General features: G+C 36.2%; 1 protein-coding gene across 3 annotated transcripts in view; it reads right to left on the bottom strand.

Annotated features, from left to right (window-relative positions):
• The window catches only part of DOCK10 (dedicator of cytokinesis 10), a 366,705-nt gene that overhangs the window by 218,046 nt on the left and 126,190 nt on the right, over positions 1 to 22,469 (bottom strand). Inside the window, exon 1 of one of the 3 annotated variants that reach the window (XM_069104544.1) lies at positions 14,995 to 15,391. The exons of the other annotated variants lie outside the window; for them this stretch is intronic. Within the exon in view, the coding sequence (XP_068960645.1) occupies positions 14,995 to 15,099 (105 nt within the window). The 5' untranslated portion in view covers positions 15,100 to 15,391. Of the gene's footprint in view, positions 1 to 14,994; positions 15,392 to 22,469 lie in introns of those variants that run through there. 3 annotated transcript variants of the gene reach the window in all.

Genomic DNA, 22,469 nt, shown 5'->3' on the forward strand with positions numbered 1-22,469 from the left:
AAATTTACATAGTGAACATGATAACAATTCATATTGTTAGGGAAACAATATTGAAGGGAAACAACACTGAAAGACCCCCAAACTCAAACCACGAGATCATGAGATTGGTTTTTCAAAAAGCAGATGATGAAACATACTTTCCCACCTCCTGGTACAGAGGTATGACTGAAGGTAGAGGATAAGTAACAAGTGCAGTTTCAGATTAAATCTATTTGTTATAAGGAGGGTTTCTATTCAGGGGATGGGTGGGAGGTAGATGAGTGAATAGAGCAGATAGAAAAAAAGAGTATCAATAAACATTTTTAAATCTAGAGAGTGAAAAAAGGCATGTGTAAAGATAGAAATAGAGCAATTTTGTTATTATTTTTGTTACTATCTCTGTCCATATATATATTGCTTTATTAAAACTTCTACAAAAGTCCCTAGCACATTTATATAGTCCTTTCCTCTGTTAGTTTTATCTTGATATATGTTGGTATAACTGTTAAGTTCACAATTAAAACAAAAAAATTGTTTAAATCATCAGTTTGATGGGGTGCTTGGGATCTATTCTGTAAAATCATTTTGTAAACTCAGTTTGTAATGTTAGTTTGTAACATCAGTTTGTAACATCAGTCTGTAACATCAATTTGTAATATCAGTTTGTAAAATCAATTTGTAAAACCAGTCTGTAAAATCACATTCCCCCCCTCCCCAGCCTCAGAGCATTAACTCTGCCCCTTCCCCCTGCCAGCACTCTGCCCAGCAACAACTCATGAATTGTTTATTTCTGCTTGGAACAATAACAAGCTACACCTATGAATCCTTCACTAAACCATCTATAAACATTTTAGCTTAGGCAAATGTTATCTCCCCTTAGTAAAGTGGCCAGCTGCACCCATAAATCCTTTAATGCCCTATCTGTAGGTTAACTCCTTAGCCAATTATATACATACTGAGTTTCTGTTAGCCTTGGGTTCCCAACATCCATCTTGTCAAACATGACACTGATGGGTGGCAGACTAGGCACTTCTCAGTCAGCCCTTGACGGCTAACTGACTTAGTGACTTTTCAGGCCTAAAACCACACCTCCAGGTAGCCCTCCCCTTGGGCTATTTCCTAGTGAATTATGGGCAGTTGACATTAAAAGTGCATGTTCCTTTAAGCACTGACCACTCCTTAACTCCTCCCTAATCCCACCCTTACTCACCTAGTTAGCATAATTGACATCTGATTAATTGCCTAGACTCCTTAAAAACTATGCCTTTGTCTTCTTTAGGTTTGCAGGTTCTCTGAGAACTCTTGCCCGATGTACAGTGTAACAATAAACTTGCAGGTCCCCTAAGGACCCTTGCCCTCTGTAAAGTGTAATAAACTTTTACAATCCTGACTTCAAGACTGCTTGGGCCTACTGAATTCCTTCCAGACTGAATCTAAGGCATTCTGGTCGTTGATAAGGATCAGAGTTCCTGTATAACCTATTGCCATCCCCCCCATCAAGTTCTAGTCTATTTAAAATGTGATTGTGATTACAAATAGCTTTTTTTAAAGGATTTTTTTACTATTGCCTTAGATCCACAGATATGTGAAAGATCTGTAATTTAAACAAGGTGAGGAAGTTCTTGGTGTGTGGTCTTTCTTCCATCACATATCACAATCCTATGAATTAGGAGGCAAATTCTAGGGAATTCTCTGAGTGACACAGAGGTTACTTTTCTGACACAACTAGTAAGTTTCAGAGTTGGCATTTAAACCCAGATCTTCCCAAATCTAGGCCCAGAATTCTATCAGAGAATCTTGTGTCCATGCTGTAAGCCACACAGAGCAGAGTATCTCACACTTCCCTTATGGATGAGGATGGTGATCAACTTGAATATTCTTGTTAGTAGAAATTTTTGAATTTTATGAATTTTACATTTCGTATTAAGAGACCAAACTCAGCAGATATGTTAATCTACTTTTATATAGAGAAAAGGTATTCATTAGATCATAGATACTGGTTTTGAGAATAGAGTATGAACAGAAATATATTTTAGTTGCCAGTTTTTCCCTACTAAAGATATTAACCTATGCAATATAAAACAAACTAATATATGGGATGTGAAAAAACTGAGAAAGTTCAGCTATCTTTTGCACATCATAAAAGTTAGGGGCATATACCCCGCTCCCTTGTAATCTGGGAAAATCCAAGTAAAATCTTTTGGTTCTCCTTTGTATCAGACTAGTTTGAATTTTTTCTTTTCCTTTTTTTGGGTGCTTATAGGACCTTACTGAAAAATTTTGCATAAGTATTTGGTCATAGGTTAAATAACACAAGATATTAGAAACTCAGGATGCAAAAATCACTGCAAGATCACTGTGAAATGTCATGTGAGAGACAAGTAAACACACTTGGCATCTCCAAACTAGGGCATAGAACTGCAGTTCTTTAACTACTAATTTAATTTTAAGAAAAAAAAAATGAATGTGTTGCTGTTCATTTATGCCATTAAGCAGTAAAATACATACAGTTTAGGTAATATTATATATATGAGTATGTATATCCTATGCATTTATGAGTTAAACTTTTAAAGATATCTCTACATTTCTAGTCTTTTTATTTCATCTGTTGGCTTTTGTGTTCTTTTTGCAAACTTTAACTTTTTATCTAACTTTAAAAAAGAAATTGTGTATATTTATGGTATTAAAAGATAGAAAACATTGATATTATACAATACTATACATATATTTTATGCATTTCTGAATTCCTAAACTTTTTCTGTGCTGTCTGCTGGCCTTGACATGTCCCATTTAATTTCTTCTGCTGAACCATGACATAGCGAAACTGAAATGGGGAAAGTCATAATATGAAAGAGATAACTGTATAGGGTTAGAAATGTAGACATTCATGGAGTAAGGATGGAGAATGCAATGCCTACAACTAAGCTGTGCAATTTTTTATTTAGGTCCCTTACCTACAGGTCTGGGGGCAGAGGTTTTGATAATTAATGAGTATTCTGGCTACAAAATAACTTTATACTGAGCACTTAATTATCAGTGTAAATTTGCAACAATGCCCCAATTGATCATTCCTGGAGCTGTGACTTCTTAACCCTCTTTAAGCCTATAACAGCACAGTATCATGAAAATGAGGGAGAATTTCATGATACAATAATACAAGGTGCTCCAAAAGACCTACTGCCATTTTAAGATTTTGGAACTCCCTGTACCTTGCATCACTCAACAAGCATTTATTTAATGCATGCTTAAAGCCAGGTATTGGGAATACCAAGACAACATAAAAAATGATACCTGCCCTCAAGGAACTTACATTCTATTGGTGCACAAAAAATTAGGGGGGGTAGAGGTTGTCAGGAAAGGCCTCATGTGAGGTGACAGCTATCTTTTGCACATCATAAAAGTTAGGGGCATATACCACAAACTGAACTCTAGAGGAAGTTAGGGATTCTAAGAGATAGAGGTCAGGATCTTCAGACAAAGGGGAAGGGAATGAAGAATAGTAGAATGGAAAACAAAACAAAACAACCCCCCCCCCCTCCAGCAATCTCAAATCCAATAAAACCTGAATTCTAGTGCCCTCTTTATCTCTTACCAGCTATGTGAGGTTGGACAAATCATTTAACTATGGGACCACAGTTTCCTTGTTGATTAAATTATGGGTCAAAACAAAAAGATTTCCCAGGCCCTTCCTAGCTGTAGCATTCTATGAACCTATGAATCTGAAATACATGCCCTTTGTACAAAGATGAGACTATATCTTCTCAGATGAAGTTTATTCCATAGAACAAGGAGAGTTAATAGCATTTAAGTTGCTTAATCCTCACACATCTAACAAGCTCAGCAAATGTTCTCATCTAAGCTACTACTGCAGAGGCAGGGGTTCCTAACCTGGGGACTGTGAAATTGTTTTCAATATGCTGATAAATACATTTTGATACAATTGGTTTCCTAGATATTTGGTTTTATGCATTTAAAACCATAAGACCATAGCTTCACCACACCACCAATGACACAAAAAAGGATAAGAAACCTTAGCATAGAAGAAAAAATTAAATTGTGATTTGATAAGAAATACTGACTTTGAGACTAGAAGTACAGACAAAAATATTTCTAAAACCTTAACTTTGACACATTATGTCATGTGTGAATTTTCAAAATGATCATTTGAAAGAAATCACATACGCCATATGCCAAGATAAGGTCAAAATGGGTACATGATTTAGACATAAAAAAATGCTCTAAATCACTACTGATTACAGAAAATTAAAACAACTCTGAGGTACAATCTCATACCTGTCAGATTAATTAATATCACAGAAAATGAACATGATAAATGTTGGAGGAGATGTGGGAAGTTGGGACACTAATGCATTGTTAATGAAGTTGTGAGCTGATCCAACCATTCTGGAAAACAGTTAGGAACTATGCTCAAAGGGCAATCACATTGTGCATACTCTTTGATCCAGCAATGCCACTATTAGGTCTGTATCACAAAGAGATCATAAAAAAGGAAAAGGAACTACATGTACAATTTTTTTTTATAGTAAGCCTTTTTGTGGTGACAAAGAATTGGAAATTGAGGGAAGGCCCATCAATTGGGGAATGATTGTGATATATGAATGTAATGGAATACAATTGTGCTATAAGAAATGATGGGCAGGTAGATTTCAGAAAGACCTAGACTTATTATATGAATCAACACTGAGTGAAGTGAGTAGAACCAGAAGAACACTGCACATAGTAATAGCAACATTGTGTGATTATCAACTATTGACTTAACTCTTCATAGCAATACAATGATCTAAGACTATTCCAAAGGACTCATGGTGGAAAATGCTATCCACATACAGGGAAAGAGCTATGGAGTCAGAATGCAGCTCAAAGCATACTATTTTCACTTTTTTGGTGGCTTTTCCCTTTTTTTCTGTTTCTTTTATCACAATATGACTAATGTGTCATGAGAGGGAGGGAGGAAGAGAAAAATTTGAAATTCAAAATCTTATAAAAATTAAAGTTGAAAACTATCATTACATGTAATTGGAAAAATAAAATAGTAATTACAAAAAAGAAAAAAAAATTCCATAAATTGACCAATAATATGATCAGGTGGTTTTCAGACAAAGGAATCAAAGTTATATGTAGTCATAAGAAAAAATGCTCTAAATCACTATTGATTAGAGAAAAGCAAATTAAAACAGCTCCCAGGTAACACCTCATATCTATCAGATTGGCTAATATGACAGAAAAGGAAAATGACAAATGTTGGAGATGTGTGAAAATTGAGACATTAATGAATGCATTGTTGGTGTTGTGAACTGATCTAACCATTTTGGACACCAATATGGAACTATTCCCAAAGGGTTACAAAACCATGCCCAAGCAACACCAATACTAGGTTGGTATTCCAAAAAGATAAAAACCAACAAAGAAAAAGACCTATAGGTATAACAATATTTATAACAACGCTTTTAGTGGTGACAAACAATTGGAAATAGAAGGGATGTGCATCAACTGGGGAATGGCTGAACAAGTTCTCATATATGTTTTGGATGGAATACTATTGTAGTATAAGAAATGATGAACAGGATGCTGTCAGAAAAACCTGAAAAGACTTATATGATCTGATGTAAAGTGAAATAAGCGGAACCAGAATAATGCTGTACATGTTATACAAAGATCAACTGTGAATTATCTAGTTATTCTCAACAATACAATGATCCAAGACAATTCCAAATGACTTAATGATGAAAAATGCTATCCACCTCCAGGGAAAGAATTGATGGGAATCTGAATCTAAATCAAATCAAACTTTTAAAAATTTTCTTTTTCTTTTTGTCTGTTTTCTTTTATAACATGACTAATATGGAGATAAAAAGGAAAGAAATCACAACATTTCATATCCTTAGCCTTTTTATTTAATTTAAAAAGTTTGGGAGATTATAATAGCTTTTTGGGAATCATACTAATATAGGGTTTACAATCTGCTTGCATTCAGATCCCTTCAGTCTTTTTAGGGAAATTAAAAATCAGAGACAAATCTCTCATCAGCATCTCATAATTTAGATTTTCCCTCTTTTTAGATGTGGAATGTAGTTGAAAAGATTGTTAACTGCAAGATTCATATAATGGCATTTATAAAGAAGGTTGGAATCATGCCCAAGTAGAGGTAAATCAAATTGTTATATGTCCCATTTAGATTTCTACAAATACTTTGGGAAAATGATAAGTAAATATCATTAAAGGGGTGGCCAGGTGGCTTAGCGAGTAAGAGCACCGGCTCCAGTGTCGGGATGACCTGGAGATCAAATCCTGGGCTCAGATACTCAGCACCACACCCAGAAACAACTGGCCATGTAACCTTGAGCAAGTTACTTAACCCCAATTGCTTTAAAAAAAAAAAAATATATATATATATATATATATATAATTAAAATATGCCAAAACTAAATTACTAGTGCCCCTCTCATGACACAAGGATATTAATGCCTTAGGGTGAACTCTAGGAGTTTTAATTGAATTCATTTAAATTCTGCAGTTGAAAAGTTGTAACTAACATGAAATGCTAAAAATCAAGTGCTTTCCTAGATCCTAAACAAACTTTTGCTCACAAGTCATCTTTATGAATGAAAGTCTTATCAACATTTTAAGTTGTTACTTAAAAGATCATTTCCTATAATTCCAGCAGTCACTCTCTTCCTTCCTTCCTTCCCTTTTCAATCTGAAATTTCTTAGGGGAGAATACAGAAAAAAACAAAACAAAACAAAACAAAAACAACCCAGCTATACTTATTTGTAAGATAACAACAGCAAAACAAACAAAAAAACCCCCTCTTTATTTTCTTTAGATATGAAAATGTTTTAGAAATCTTGATTTTTGACCAATGACTGATATAGTTCAAAGGTAGGTTTTTAGTTTTAGTAAACTTGTCAGGATCAAGAGATGATGCTCAGTTCCCATAATTCTGATTGATGCAACACTATTTCATCTCAGTCATCCTTTCAAAGAATATCATCCTATGTTTTTATATAAGAATATATATTGGATTTATAGAATTTATGAATTTTGAATTTATAGAGTTCATCCTGGGGTGATGCATGTAAAATATCCTTTTCATTCAACTGGCCCTTGTTTCACTCATTTTAGTTCTTCAGAGTTGAAAGAGATCTCAGTGGTCATTTGGTCCAACCTGTGTCTGAATAAGGATCCACTCTACAACAGAGCAACATGTGTTCATCAGTCTTTGCTTGAAATCCTCTAGTTATATCCCCAAGCACTGAAGATGAGTGCATGTGCTAGTTGAACCCTTCAAATTTAATGTCCTGGATCAAAACTCATCTCACCCTATTCTAATTGTGGATCAGGTTGCAGAGACCAATATGCTATTTTTAAATCTCCACCCCACTTTTGGTCTTTTTTTCTTTTGGAGGGAGAAGGCAAGTCAATTGGGGTTAAGTGACTTGCCTAAGGTCACACAGTTAGTAAGTGTTAAGTGTCTGAGGTCAGATATGAACTAAGGTCCTCCTGACTCCAGGGCTGGTGGCTCTATTCACTGCCCCACCTAGCTGCCCCAGCACCCCACTTTTGAATAGCTTGTCTCTTTCTTGTCACAAAAGAGGTGAAATACCTACAAGGGAATGGATTGACATTCAGTGTTTCCCTTCCCATGACAGAAGAATTAGATAAGGAAGTGGTAGTATATTACTGTCTGAGCAATTCCTGTATCATGTGAAAGAAGGACACTGAGGAAAGGGAACATTTTCCTGACAGTGAAAGAGCTGATGTTTGGAATTCTTTCTAGACCTGTGTGGCCCACTTTAGTTAGATGGTTTTTGAAGCTAGGAGTCAATATTTGGAAACATGGGGAAAGTTATAGTAATGGTCCTTAGAGATGAGGACAGTGGCTGTATAGTGGGCACTGAGCTGAACTGGAACTTCCTAAGCTGTCTGTGCTCCAGTTTTCTTATCTGTAAAAGTGAGGGAGTTAGAGTTGATGGAGTCTAAAGTCCTTTCATCTCTCAGTCTACAATCCTATAGACTCTACTTCCTCCAAATGCATCTCTCCACCATTTAAAAAAAGAAACAAATCTTCACAAGACCCTACCATGAGCCCAAGCTATTATCCTAGTCTCTCTCCTCCTTTTTAGAAAAAAGCTGTCAATACTCATTGTCTGCCCTCCTTGTCCTCTCACTTACTCCTCAACCCTTTGGTTTACCTCAACTGAAAACTGTGCTCTCCAGAATCAGCAATACTCTTTTATGTGCTAGATCTGATGATCTTACCTAAGTCTTCATCTTTGACACTCTTGAGCACCCTCCCCTTAGAAGCTATCTTCTATGGGCTTTGGTGTCACTGTTCTTTTACCTGTCTCAATGGCTCCTTCTCAGTCTTCTTTTTTGGCTCATCATCCATAGCACACCCCTTAATTTTAATGTTCCCCAATGTTCTACCCTGGCCCCACTTCTATTTTTCTATATTATTTCTTTTGGTGAACTCATCAGGTTTCATGGATGCATAATTATCAGCTCTAAGGAGGTCGCTATTAAATTGACTTGTTCATCCCCCCAAAAAAGTGGAGGCTAGTCTAAGCTAAACTTCCATCCCATAGCTTCAGCCATCTATTGAACATTTCAAACTAGATTTCTTGAAGATAAATCAAATTCAACATGTCCAAAATAGAATACATTATCTTCCCTTTCCCCTCCCCCTGCCGCAAACCCACTCCTTCTACTGAACCTACTTGTTGCTATTGAAGTTACTATTATCTTTCCAGTCTCCCAGGCTTGTAATTTTGGTGTTATCTTCAATTCCTCTCTCACCTTTATTCCACATATCCAATCAGCGCTAACTCCATGTCTACCTTCACACCATTACTTTCATCTTCCTCTTCTCACTACTCTCAGAGCCAACATCTTAGTCCAGGTCCTCATCACCTCTTGGCTGGCTGAACTACTGCAACTCCCTCTTCATTGGTCAATGTCTTCAAATGCTTCAAATGTCTCCTAATTCCAATCTATCCTCCACATAGCTTCCAAATGATTTTCCTCCAGCACAAGTTCCCATGTTATCTCCTACTAAATAAATTTCCGTGGTGCCCTAGCATAAAATATAAACTCCTCTGTCTGGCTTTTAAAACCCTTCACAGCCTGGCCCTAACCTATCTTTCCAGCCTTGTTATATATTGCTCCCCTTCCCACACTTTATAGCTTAGTGGAATTGGTCATGCTGTTCCTAAAATATGGTATTTTATTGCCCATCTCCATGCCTTTCCATTCACCATTCACCACGACTATATTAAGTTCTCTCTTTCCCTCTGCTTCACAGAATCCTTTTGTTCTTTCAATATACATCCCAAGAACCACCATTTTTCAACATGAAACTTTCCTGAACCTTCTAACTGTTGGCAAAATACCTTTTGCAGACCTAATTTGTATTTGTTCTATTTTGTTCATTTTACTATACTTTTATATGTCCTTGTCATCTCACCTATTAGAATGTAAATTCCTTGAGAATATAGATTGTTTCTTCTCTTTATGTATATGCCTAGCACTTAACAGAGTATCTGGCACATAGTAGGTACTTCATTAGTACTTACTGATTGATTAATCCCCTAATCCTCCACTATAATTTACCATTTCAACTGGTAGGGATAGGATATAGGAGGAGGTAATATAGAAAGAATTAGAATATCTAAAAGAAAGAAGAATGGTAGATGAATTTGAAAACTGCCAGTGAAGTAACTCCAGAGTACACTTTGGGTTTCTTAATTGGCCTTGTCCACAGCCACCAAGGAGGGATAAATGATTCCCCTTGTCATCACAGCTTTGCTTGTTTGGTTTCTGTAATTTCCCTCCTCCATCATGAGTCATCCAAAGAATCTCATTCAAAGCCAGCCTTTCAGAATGCATGAACTACACTGTGAGCAAACTTGGAGTATATAATATAAATAGGTAAGCATATCATACACACAGTGCATGTTCACAAAGGTTAATTTTGCCAAGATAAACAGATATCCCTTCTCTTTTGAGCTTAACCCTCAAGCCAACCACTCTTTTTCTCTTAGTCTAGGTCTTTGAGGAAAACAAAGTCCTTTTGGTCTGGGTTTCAATAACTACTGAATCACATGAAAACTGGTATCTCAGCCTCCTGATGCCTGGGTTTGATCCTATATTCAATTTCTGAAATTCTATTTTTTTTCTCAAATTGTCACAATTCACTAAACCTGCTGTTCCTCCAGTCCTGTATTTTCCTCAGTTTCCCTTGCTTCTTTGACTCTATTCTTCTCACCACTTTCATTCCTCATTCATCCATGACTTATCTTGTTTAATATTTATAGTTTTATCATCTTCTCAGTCCCAACATATCTGTCATAATTTTTATTTCCTGCCAATCAGTAACTCATAAACTCACATTTGAGAGTACAAACTCACATTAGGAAACTTTTCTTTTTTATACAATGAAGGGATACAATTAGAATATATAAACAACAATCTCTAGGTTTTCTTTCAGTTTTAATATTTGATTGGGCTGGGGAGGGGGAGGCTAGTTCTCACAAGATGAAAGAAAATGAAAATGAATGTATAGGCAGAAAGATAATTAGGCATTTTGTGTCTAGGCAAGATACACAAAGAATGCCCTTACAAGGGAGGGAAGGGATAGATATAAGGATGCCAGGATCAGACAGCTCTGGGAAGGGTATGCCATGATGGTCTGGGAGAGAAAAAAAGGGAGGAATTCACAATCTGATAACTTATTTTTAACTGATTATGCTTATGAACTATGACTACGCTTTGCTTTTTCTATATCACTGAAGGAGACCAGAAATGCTATCAGTGTCCTCTGAATGTGATGCCCTAGTATAAAGCCCTTATCACCTCACCCCAGTTATAGGTATATATAAATATACACATATATACACACATATGCATATATACATACAAACATGTGGAAATTGTAAAGCTATTTAATGGATATCCACACAATTTGTAATTTTATTTCTTCTTTGAACTGTTAGCAAGGTATATACCAGAGGGGAAAGGTAAAAATTTGAGTACCTTCAAATTTCTAAATGCTCTAAAGCCCTGTAAATTAATGACTTCTAGGTATAACTTAACTTCATAGGGCATTATGTTTATATAATTTTAAATTTTTGATGAACAATTTATAGATTTCAGAATTTAGTAACTTATTTGATTATATTTTTAAAAATAAAATGAGGGTCAGGAATGACATGCTCCATTTATTTATTTTCAATATGGCAAACTCCAATGATTACTTCAAGTTAAACCAACAATCAAAAAAAATCAGTTATAAAAATATTAAGGGAGGTCTTTCTAATTGACAATGTTACCAAGATACTTTATTTCCATAGCTCTCTTTTAAGTTACTTTATTTTAATTGACTTTCAAATGACTTGGCAAACCACTTGCCAGGGTAGATGGGCATTCAGCATCACCCATGTGAAAGCTAGATTACTGTAATAATAAACTCCCAAAGCAATTTTAACACATGCCAACAGGGTAAGATTTCTAAATGTAAAGTGCTTATGAAAAAAGCAAAATAGGCCAGATTGTCTGTAGAGGACCTTTCATGAGGCATACAGGTGTAATTGTTAAGTTTTATAGCTCTCTTTGGGGGGAGGGGCACAATGGATGGAGGATCCTTGACAACCGTGACTTGGCAGCAAAGCTCTTATGAAATGAAGATTGTTTTTTGGGAATGAATAATATTTGCAGCATGCATGGAAAATTCAAATTAAATCTAAGGCCTTTCAAATAGCTGGCTTGGAACAAGGTTAACTTTGTTTAGTTAAAAAATTAATATGGCTGTTTTTTTTTTTTAAAAGGTACATACAGTATGTTGCATCTAAATAATGAATACTTTCACTAAAGTACAAAATGCAACAAGCAGCTTGTCAGAAAATTCTTTTTTTAATGTTCATTTTTAGTTTGAGCAATCAGATGCTAAAAATTCTTTCAACTGACTAATCTTTATTTTTGACATGCCCTAGGCCTGGCTCTTAAATCATTTTAGTTGTGCAATTTCAAATTTATACAAGCTCAGGGAGGTCCGTTCAGATATTAATGTCATCCAAAAAGAACCAGTCTAGGCTTGGGCTGTCCCAAAGAGTCCCAACTGAGCGGTTGGCATTTATTTTAGCTTCCTTCTTGCACCAGAAATTCAAATGAGCTCATATGGATGAGGAAGAAAGCTGGGTGGATTCTCTTCCCCCAAACTAAACCAGCCTTATTCCTCAATTCAGCTTCTTGAGTCAAAGCTAGACTACAAGACACATAGCACAACATCAAAACCCTATTCAGAACTGTACCTGCAGATACAGAAAATGACTAAAATTTGGAATTGGGTGGGGAGGTATTAGAGCTTCATGGTCCAATGAATTTAATTATATGATTCACCTGAATGAAAACTGCAGTAATTTTTGTCCTATGCCCCTAGTTCCCAGATAGTAATATGGACATTCTAATAACATTTATGTAATGCTTTATGTATTAACAGTGCTCTCACATTGCTGTCTTATTTAATGCTCATAAAGGTCTGGTGAGGTAAGTGGGACCGGCATTATTATTATTATTGCTAAAAATAATCACAATAATTATTATCATCCCAATCATGCTTCAATACTCCAAGGATTTATGATTATCAAGGCAGACACAATATAGCTATCGCTTAGAAGAGAAGTCTTAGAGAAGAGGCTGACACACACATGGTCATATAGCTGGTCAGTGCCATAGACAGAATTTGAAGCCAAGTCTTCCTGATTGCAAGGCCAGAACACAAGTCATTTATACAACTGAATCCAAGGGGTTGAATGTATAAACTAAAGTCATTGGCTTATAAATATAAAAAGTTTAGATTTTTATTAGGGATAATAAGAATGGATATTTATTTAGCACCACATATTACACAGAACACTTTACATAGACAATCTCATCTGATCCTGTCAAATGAGCCTGAGAGGCAAGTAAAGCATATATTTTATCTTCATTTTACAGAAGAATGGCATTTTCTTGTCTAGTACAAGTTGGACTAGTTGACCTCTGAGTTTACTTTTTTGTTTTTTGGAGGGCAATTGGGGTTAAGTAACTTGCCCAAGGTCACATGGCTAGGTTGTGTGTGTGTGTGTGTGGGTGTGTGTGTGTGTGTGTGTGTGTGTTGAGTGTCTGAGGCCAGATCTGAACTCAGGTCCTCCTGACTCTGGGGTCGGCACTGTACCCACTGCACCACCTAGCCACCCCTCTGAGTTTACTTTCAACTGAGATTCTTTTATTCTGGACAAATGAAGTGATGAATTTTCCTGCTGCCATTGACTACTTTAGATTTATGTAAAATAAATACAACTATAGTTCATTTGCTACTTGTCCATTCCAGTGACCACGATAATAAAGAAGTACAAATGACCATGCATCTCAGAAACTCCAAACTCAACTCTGCAGAAAAAGTCAATGATATTTGGACTGATGCAAAGAGTAACTTAATTTCTATTTCAATAGGTTAAAATGACCCAACTCATTATTATGCTGACAGCAAGACAAAATGAAACAAAAGTCCAAAACACTGGACTTCCAATGGACAGTAAATAAGATTGGATCATGATTACTGCACCCCTCAATGATAAAATATTGAGTAGGAGGGACTAAAATCTACAAACTGTCACAAACAAGGTTGAGGAATCCAGCATTTTGGTTTTTACTTGGGAACTAACCAGCTACCAAGGTAGTACCATGACAGTACATTACCCTTGATTTCCCAAGAACATGAATGTGGTTCAGAAATGCTGTTAGGCTTACATCATTAAAAAACACCCCAGAAATGAGAAGGAAATAGAGAAGGTGGAGGGAGGAGAGGGCACTTCAGGGCTTGTACTCCTGTGTTATGGTACAAAAACGGTCATCAGTCTCTTTTTTTTAACCTGATAGGTCTATATGGTAACAGGTTAAGTCATACAATTAAGAAACTGCTTTATCCTTTAACAATAAACTGTCTAGGCTCAAAACAATCCTGGGCATAAAATGCTATCTTTGTCATTTTAAAACCAAAACCAAGTTCTTTATTCTTTAGTTAGAAAGAACTAAAAAAAATTACTACTGGATTAAGCTACTGAATTTTCTTCTACAAATGGTCTTTCATCTAATCCATGAACCCTTAAAGATGTTCTGGAAGATTGGCTGAAAGACTTAACTGACAAACATTTACAAGATACATGTTTTTGAAGAATATTAAAAAAGTAAACGTTTATTGTTTCTTTTTACTTTGTCAATGAATATTTTTTTTAAAATTAAATTACCATTTACAAAGCTTTTCAGAAGTTAATTCTAAAAAGATTTTATTGAAAATTTAATAGAAATAATGGCCTTATCTGCCACAATGTAAAACACATAACCTTTTAAACTTTTCAAAGGGAATCTAATTTTCAGTGTCCTTTACTTTTCAGAAGACGGCTTAAACTAAATTAAATCTAATCTTTCTTTAGATTTTCTTTCTGGAGAAAGTTTTCTAGGCATTAATAAAGTAAATAACTCAATGGAGTACAAAGGTAAACTTTCAGGTCGATTTTTAAATAGCACAAAAAGTTACCTTCTGGAATCAGAAGATTCCCTTTATACTCCTGAAAAGTAAAATGATATTTTGATTTTAAAGTAAGCAGACATAAATTCCAAATGTACTCATGTTCTAAAAAAATAAAAGTTATCATTATGTCTAAAGAATGTTTTTCTGTATGAACAAAATGCAAGAATAAACTTTGGAAAGGATATATCCTTTCAAAAGAACACAAAAATAAAGCAGATTTGATTTTTTTGCACACATCTTTCGCCAATCTAAAGGAGTTTTTGTTAATTTCTTGTCACGACACCTGTTCTAAAGTCATCATTTACTATATAAACTTGACTCCACACAATGATTTTTAAACAATCTCATAGAACATTACAGAGAAGCTTCCTTAGCCCCCTCCCCATCATTGAAGAAAATATATAAAATATAAAATGCAGATACCTACAGAATTAAATCTTTGAATTTCCCCTTCATTTATTCTTCTCACGGTTCGCCTCTTTTTCCACAAGTCACCAGGATCCTTTCTAAAAACTTTTCCCCGAAAGCTCATTGTACCAATGGAAATTTGAGCAGCCAAGCACCTAAAAATTTGGTTCTTTTAAAGGATCCCTTTCAGAAGTTTCAAAAAGCTGAACAAATCTTTCTTCACTGGTAGAAAGGGAAATGCACATGCTACATGAAGAGTAACTGAACAGAAAGGAAAAGAAACCATCAAAAGTCAGTTTCCTGTGAGTAACAGCCAACTGGGAACTCTCTCTGTCTCTCTGTCTCTCTCTGTCTTCGTGTGTCTCTGTCTCTGTCTTTTTCTCCTTCCTCTCTGTCTCTTTTTCTCTTTCCTCCCTCTCTCTGTGTCTTTCTGTCTCTTTTTCTCTTATATACCCACCCTAATCACATGATTGACTAAAAAGAAAAATAACCAGTAGCAACAACATAAGATTCTATATGCCCTTGCTGTTTTAGAGAACTGATTATAATTAAGTAAAATAGGACTTAAAATACACCCAAAGCCTGATCAAGGAGACTTAATGAAAGATCTAATTAAAGCCATATTAATTCCATTCCTGCCAACCAACTCAAATAGGTATCTAGCTGGCATAGTGGATAGAGCTCTGTACCTGGGGTCATAGAAACATGAGTTCAAATCCAGCTTCAGATACTTATTATCCTCGTGACCCTGGGCAAGTCACTTAATCTCTTATTTGTTTCAACTTTTCCATATGTAAAATGGGGATAACAATAGTACCTCCTCCCAGGGTTGTCATGAAGATCCAATAAGATCATATTTTAAAGTGATTAGCACAGTGTGTGGCACATAGTAAGTATTACATGAATGTTAACAAACATTGTTATATATCACTTTAATTATTTATTTATTTATTTTTTGCTTTTTGAAGGGCACTTGGGGTTAAGTGACTTGCCCAAAGTCACATGGCTAGTAAGTGTGTCAAGTGTCTGAGTCCGGAATTGAACTCAGGTCCTCCTGACTCCAGGGCCGGTGCTCTATTCACTGCGCCACCTAACCGCCCCCATTTTAATTATATTTATAATCATCTGGCCATAGGATCAAAGATCTAAAGCTGGAAAGGATAGGTAGATGGTTGGATAGATAGATAGATGGATAAATGTATGGATAGATAGATGAATGGATAGAGAGATAGATAGATGGATGGATAGAGGTAGATACAGTTATCATCTATGTATGACACTTCTCTTCATGTAGTTTTCAGAGTTGTGTTATTTTTTAAGTGAATATTTGCTTATACAATCATGGACTAAAAGTGTGTCCACTTTATCTCCTCTCATTCTCTTCTTAACCTTTTATAATTCGGCTTCTGTCCTTACCATTCCACTCCAACTGCTCTATTCACAATTACTAATGATGTCTTAGTTACCAAATCAGTGGTCTTTGCTCTAACCTCATTCTCCTCAGCCTCTCTGCAGCCTCCGACACTATTTCTCACTTTCTCCTCTTTGATACTTTCTTTTCTTGGGGTTTTTAGGGCACCTCTCTCTCCTAGTCCTCCTCCTCCCTATCTGACAGCTCCTTCTCTGTCCCTTTTTCTGGGACTTCCTCCAAATCACACTTTCCAATCATAGATGTCCTTCAGGATTGGACCCTTGGTTCTCTTCTCCTTCTATATGATTTCACTTAATGATCTCATCAGCTCCCATGCATTTAATTGCCAAGTATATGTTGATGATCCTCAAACTACCTATCTTGCTTCAAACTTTCTGCTGACTTCCAATCTTGCATCTCCAAAGATCTTTCAGACATCTCAAACTGGATGTCCAGTAGACATTAAATTCAATATGTTCAAATCAAAACTCAATATCTTTCCCTCTATATTCCCCATTACTTAGGTTCACAACCATATCCAAATTGTTGCCAAGGTCTGTTGATTTCACCTTTGTGGCATTTCTCAAATATGCCTCCCTTTCTCCTCTGACATTGCCTCAGTGCAGACCCTCATCACCATACACTTAGACCATTGTCATTATTAGCCTGTTGCTGGGTAGGGGGTTGTCTGCCTGCCACAAATCTCTCCCCACTCCAATCCATCCTCCATTTAGCCATTTTCCTACAATGAAGGTCTGATTATGTTCCCCCTCCACTCCCTTGTAATAAACAGTGTTTTTCTGTTGACTCCAGGATCAAATACAAACTTCTCTGTTTGAGATTCCAAGTCCTTCATAACTTAGCCCCCTTCCTTTCCATTCTTTTTTTAAAAGCAATTGGGGTTAAGTAACTTGCTCAAGGTTACATGGCCAGGTGTTTCTGGGTGGGTGCTAAGTGTCTGAGCCCGGATTTGATCCCCAGGTCATCCCGACACTGGGGCCAGTGCTCTTAGTTGCTGTGCTACCTGGCCACCCCTTTCCATTCTTTTTACACCTGACTCCTGTCATGTATTTGATCCAGTGACACTGGCCTCCTGGCTGTTCTGTGAACACAGTATCTTTTTGTCTCTGGGCATTTTCTCTGGTATGCCCCATACCTGGAATGTTTCCCCTCTTCAGCTCTGCTTCCTGACCTCTCTGGGTTTCTTTGAGTTCCAACTAAAATATTGTCTTTTAGTGGAAACCTCCCCCTACTCCCCTTAATTTTAGTACCTTCCCTCTGTTAATTCTCTCCTATTTGCCTTTTATGTAGTTTGCTTTGCATATATTTGTTTGCATGTTGTCTCCCACATTAGATTGTGTGTTCCTTGAGGGCAGGGATCATCTTTTGTCTCTTTTTTTACATCACTAGAACTTATCATACTGCCTGGCATTGCCCTCAATGTCTAATTGCTTGGACAAATGATTGAGATATATAACATCCCTGGAAGAATACTTGGTTAAAAAAAGGGTAGGGGGCTTTGTTTTAGGGAGAAATGTGATTAAGTACATTTTGTAATTTTTTCAAATACTATTCAACCTCCTCTCCTCCTGTTCACTCTTGGCACAGCTCATTATCCACTTTCAGTGTCCATCCAAAACAGACAAGCTCTATAGTTTCTTCATTCTTCATCCATTAAGTTTTTTCTTTATTAATAGCTAGGATTTTATTTAAGAGATTCATTATGGGTACTGGTCTAGTCAACACAATAGCTTCTGGAAACTAGCTAAATAATTATCTGGAATATTTGTAGGAATTAATCATATATAGAGATTTCATTTTTAGGAACAAAACTCTTTGGTAAAGATCTATATCCCTGTTTTATGCCTCAATTTTGATAATAATAAATAATAATCACCTTTGTTGAACAAAGATATTGCTATTATTGTGTCTTTCAAGGAATCTTGCATAATTTTGAGACATGTTCTACATATTAGAGGAGAGCCTTTCAAGGTTACGTTTTGTGCTTCTGACAAACCTTTTCTGTAGCCATAATGAGAACAAAAGAGTCTAAAACCTGCTTCAATCTATTAATTAAGCAATCAATTAATTAAGCAAACACTTAATCTTCTTGCCAAATGGAGAAATGAAGCTATCAAAGGAAATACCAGTTTAGAACATAAACTTGATTAAAAAATTATATAGAAAAAGATGGCAAAATATATAGAGAAATATTACTTTATAAGATAGAAAGAAACAATGGAAGAAGACAAAATTTTAAAGAGAACTTGGTAAGAGATCTGATTAAGATAAGCCCTTCTAAGGACATGTAAGACTGAAACTAGGATAAGGACAGCAAACAGATGAAAAGTGGAAAAGATCTGTAAAGTTCTGTAAAGAGTATGTGTTGTCCATGGGTACAAGTGTTCTTGCCTTTTCTCATTTTTCCCTCATATAACACAATGACAGGCACATTATAAGGGCATAATAAATGCTTATTCACTGATCTTTTTTTGCTCAGATCTCATGGAATACTTTTTTTCTTCTATTCTCTAATGTACTGCTTTGTAATACTGAATATTATAGTTATTTGCACTTATATACAGATATATGCTTAGGGTACTAGTATTATCTAAATTTTAGGCACTTGATAAAAACCCATCTCAAATTCCAACTTCTCCATTCAGCTATCTCTGAGGATGTAGGCACATATATCTCTTCTGTCTTAGAATATTTATAATATGTTATTAATTATAATTATATGTATATAATATAATATCTCCGGGTCAAAGAATGTCAGAACTAGAAAAGTCCCAACTGTCTCATTTTACAGATGGGGAAACTGAAGCATATAAAGGGTAAGCCATTTATCTAAGGTCTCATGGGTTTTAAGTAACAAAATCAAAATCTGAACCAAAATCATGGGATACTAGGTATAAGATCATAGATTCACACTTATAAGGGACCTCAGAGGTCATTTGTTCAACTCCTTCATTTAACAAATGAGGACATCGAGACCCGATGGTTAAATGATTTGCTCAAGGTCACACAAGTAGTAAAAGTCAGAAGGAGAATTTGAACCCAGATCCTCTGACTGGAGAGACAGTGCTCTTTCCATGACAGTATGATGCCTTTCTATGGACTATAAAGTGGCTGTATTATGAGTGATTTTTAAATAAATATATGTACTATGCCCATAACTAAAATGTGAGTCCCTTTAAATCTAGCATCATCTTTATATTATAGTATTTAATATTGTTTAACATCTTCTATAATTATGTACTCTCTTCTTTTAGCTAATACACTTAGACTTAGGTCTGCCTTTTTTTTCCTACATATGAAGATCCTCCTCTGTGTAAGAAAAAAGAATTATCAGCAAAAGGAATCACTGAGAATCAATTCCCTTAAAGCTTTAGATCTATAATTGTTATTAAGGAAGAAGCAGTATGTTGTAGTGGTGGAGTCCAAAGAGCTGGGTTTTGAGACCTGGGCTTGACTTTGACTCTTATTAATTGTGATTTTGGGAAGGCTGCCCACCTCTCCCACTCTAAGGTTTCTCATCTGTAAACCAGGGTAATTATAACTGTATTACTTACCCCACAGAGCAGCCACGGGGATTTAATGAGATAATGTCTACAAAACACTTTGCGACTCTAAGGAAGTGTGACTTTTGTGCCTCTCCTTCCCTACCGGCCTCTCAATTCTTTTCTCCACCACAATTTATTTCCCCTGAAGTTTTTTTTTTCTTCACAGCACTCAACTTCTCCTTTATGTGGATGACTCACTTCTCTCCTTCCTTGACCACAGATCGCTTCTTCCTTAAGAGAAGCCGAGGGATGCAGTTTGTGGCCAGGGATCCTGTTGCTAAGAAGCAGAACCATAGACATGTACAATGGCTCTCCGCCCCACCATCAGTAACTTGTACATTCTCCATAAAGATAATCTTCAGTGGAAGCTCATCAGAGATGTTTCTATAAACAGCACAGAATTCCACAAGGAATGGTACGATCCATGAATCTCTATTTTTGTGCTCCCCAATGAGGAAGTCAACTGGGATGGAAAGGAGGGAAAGTTCAGAAGAATTCCCGAGAGGGAAGGGATGTGGGAATATGTGGAGTGCTGACATGCTGGGTTAAATGGGCTTTCCAGGCCTGATGATGTACTTTAAAAATCTCAATGTAAGTAGAAATGTGCATGCATGAGGTATTGTGAGAGATATCATCCATGAAAAGGAAGTCCTTTGGGAAAAAAGAATATAGAGAGCATAGAGGATGGCCTGAGTTTGGCACTGATACCTATGGAATGGTTTTAAGTATTTGAGGATGTAGAAATATTAATAATAATAATTTTTACTATTAGAATTTTAAGGTGTGCAAAGCATTTGACATATATTATCTCGATTGATCCTTCAAGTAACCCCGTTTAGTAGGTACATATACAGGGGTTTGCTTTGGCAGTACACTCAATCCTTCTCTCTGTGACTTTGGACAGGCCTCATATTGCTGAAAGAAGCTGGGGAAAATCACAAAACTGTTCTGATTCAGTCTACTACAAATTTATATAATGTCAACTGGGCCTGTACTGCAGCAAGGAGATCCTTTTACTCTTCTCTAATCAATTCACTGGCTCATTCACTACTAAAGCTTTTTAAATTTTTTTTTTTTTGAGGGGAAAGGCAGGGCAATTGGGGTTAAGTGACTTATCCAAGGTCACAGGGCTAGTAAGTGTTAAGTGTCTGAGGATTTGAACTCAGGTCCTCCTGACTCCAGGGCCAGTGCTCTCTTCACTGAACCACCTGGCCGCCCCCTGAAGCTTTTTTCAAAGCTTATTATCCCTCCTCAAACCTCCCATGGCTCCCCTCACTCCATCCTCCCATCTGAGAACCTTGCCTAATATTTTGTTGAAAAAGTGGAGACTATTTACTGAGAGCTCCCTCTTCTCCTTTCTCATCTCACAACGCACTGATGTCTTTCCTATCTTCTTTATTGCTATTTCATATGAAGAGGGGGTCCTTCTCTTTGCCAAGGCAAACCCTTCTACATGAACATGTGATCCCAAACCATCCCATCTTCTCAAGCAGATTACCCTCCCTATCATTCCTACTTTCTCATTAATATTCAATATTTCCTTTTCTACTGGCTATTTCTCTACTGCCTACAACCATTGTGAAGTTTCCTCAGTTTTCAAAAAACCTTCACTTACTCTATCCATCCCTACTCCCCACTAGCTAGCTACCACCTCTCCTCCCTTTGGTGTCTAAACTCACGAAGGTCATCTACAAAAGGCTCCTCCACTTTTCTTCTCATCTCATTTTACCTCTGCAGTATGGTTTCCATCCTTATCATTTAACTGAAACAACTCTCCTTAAAGTTACCAATTATCTTTTAATTGAAAAATTTCATCACCTTTTATTAATTCTTACTCTTCTCTTCTCTCTCTACATGATTTGACCTGGTGATTTCATCAACTACCATGGAATCAATTATCATCTCTGTGCTGATGATTTTCAAATCTACTTATCCAACCCTAACCATTCTGCTCACCTCCAGTCTCACATCTCCAACTACCTGTTGGCCATCTTAAATTAGATGTCCAATAGACATTAAACTCAACATGTCCAAAGCTGAATTCATTATCTTTCCCAACAAACCCTCCCATCTTCCTAACTTCCATATTACTCTTGAGGAATCTAGTCCTCCAAGCACACAACCTCAGCGTCATCCATGGCTCCTTATTTCAAACACTTACTAAATATGTAATCTTGGGCAAATCACTTAATCTCTGATTATCTCAGTTTTCTCACCTCTAAAATGGGAATAAAAATAATACCTACTTCACAGATTTGTCAAATTAGTGTGTGTGCATGTGTGTATGTGTGTGCATATGTATGAATATATATGTATATATGGCTTTGTAAATCTTAAAGTGCTATATAAATAATATCTATTATTACTGAATATAGTATTAGAATTTGAATTTATAAGGGAAAGAAAACAAGTAACCTAAGTTTATCCCTATTTGGGAAGGAAGAAAAGTAAGCAAAACAAATAGGGAAGGATTTAATCAGAGTGGAAGGAAGAGAGATAGGGGAGGGAAGTGTCACA

This window comes from Petaurus breviceps, unplaced genomic scaffold (genome assembly GCF_028583685.1).
Source record: "Petaurus breviceps papuanus isolate PSGF00001 unplaced genomic scaffold, PetGlider_PUasm1.0 688, whole genome shotgun sequence".
In the NCBI taxonomy this organism is placed as follows: domain Eukaryota; kingdom Metazoa; phylum Chordata; class Mammalia; order Diprotodontia; family Petauridae; genus Petaurus; species Petaurus breviceps.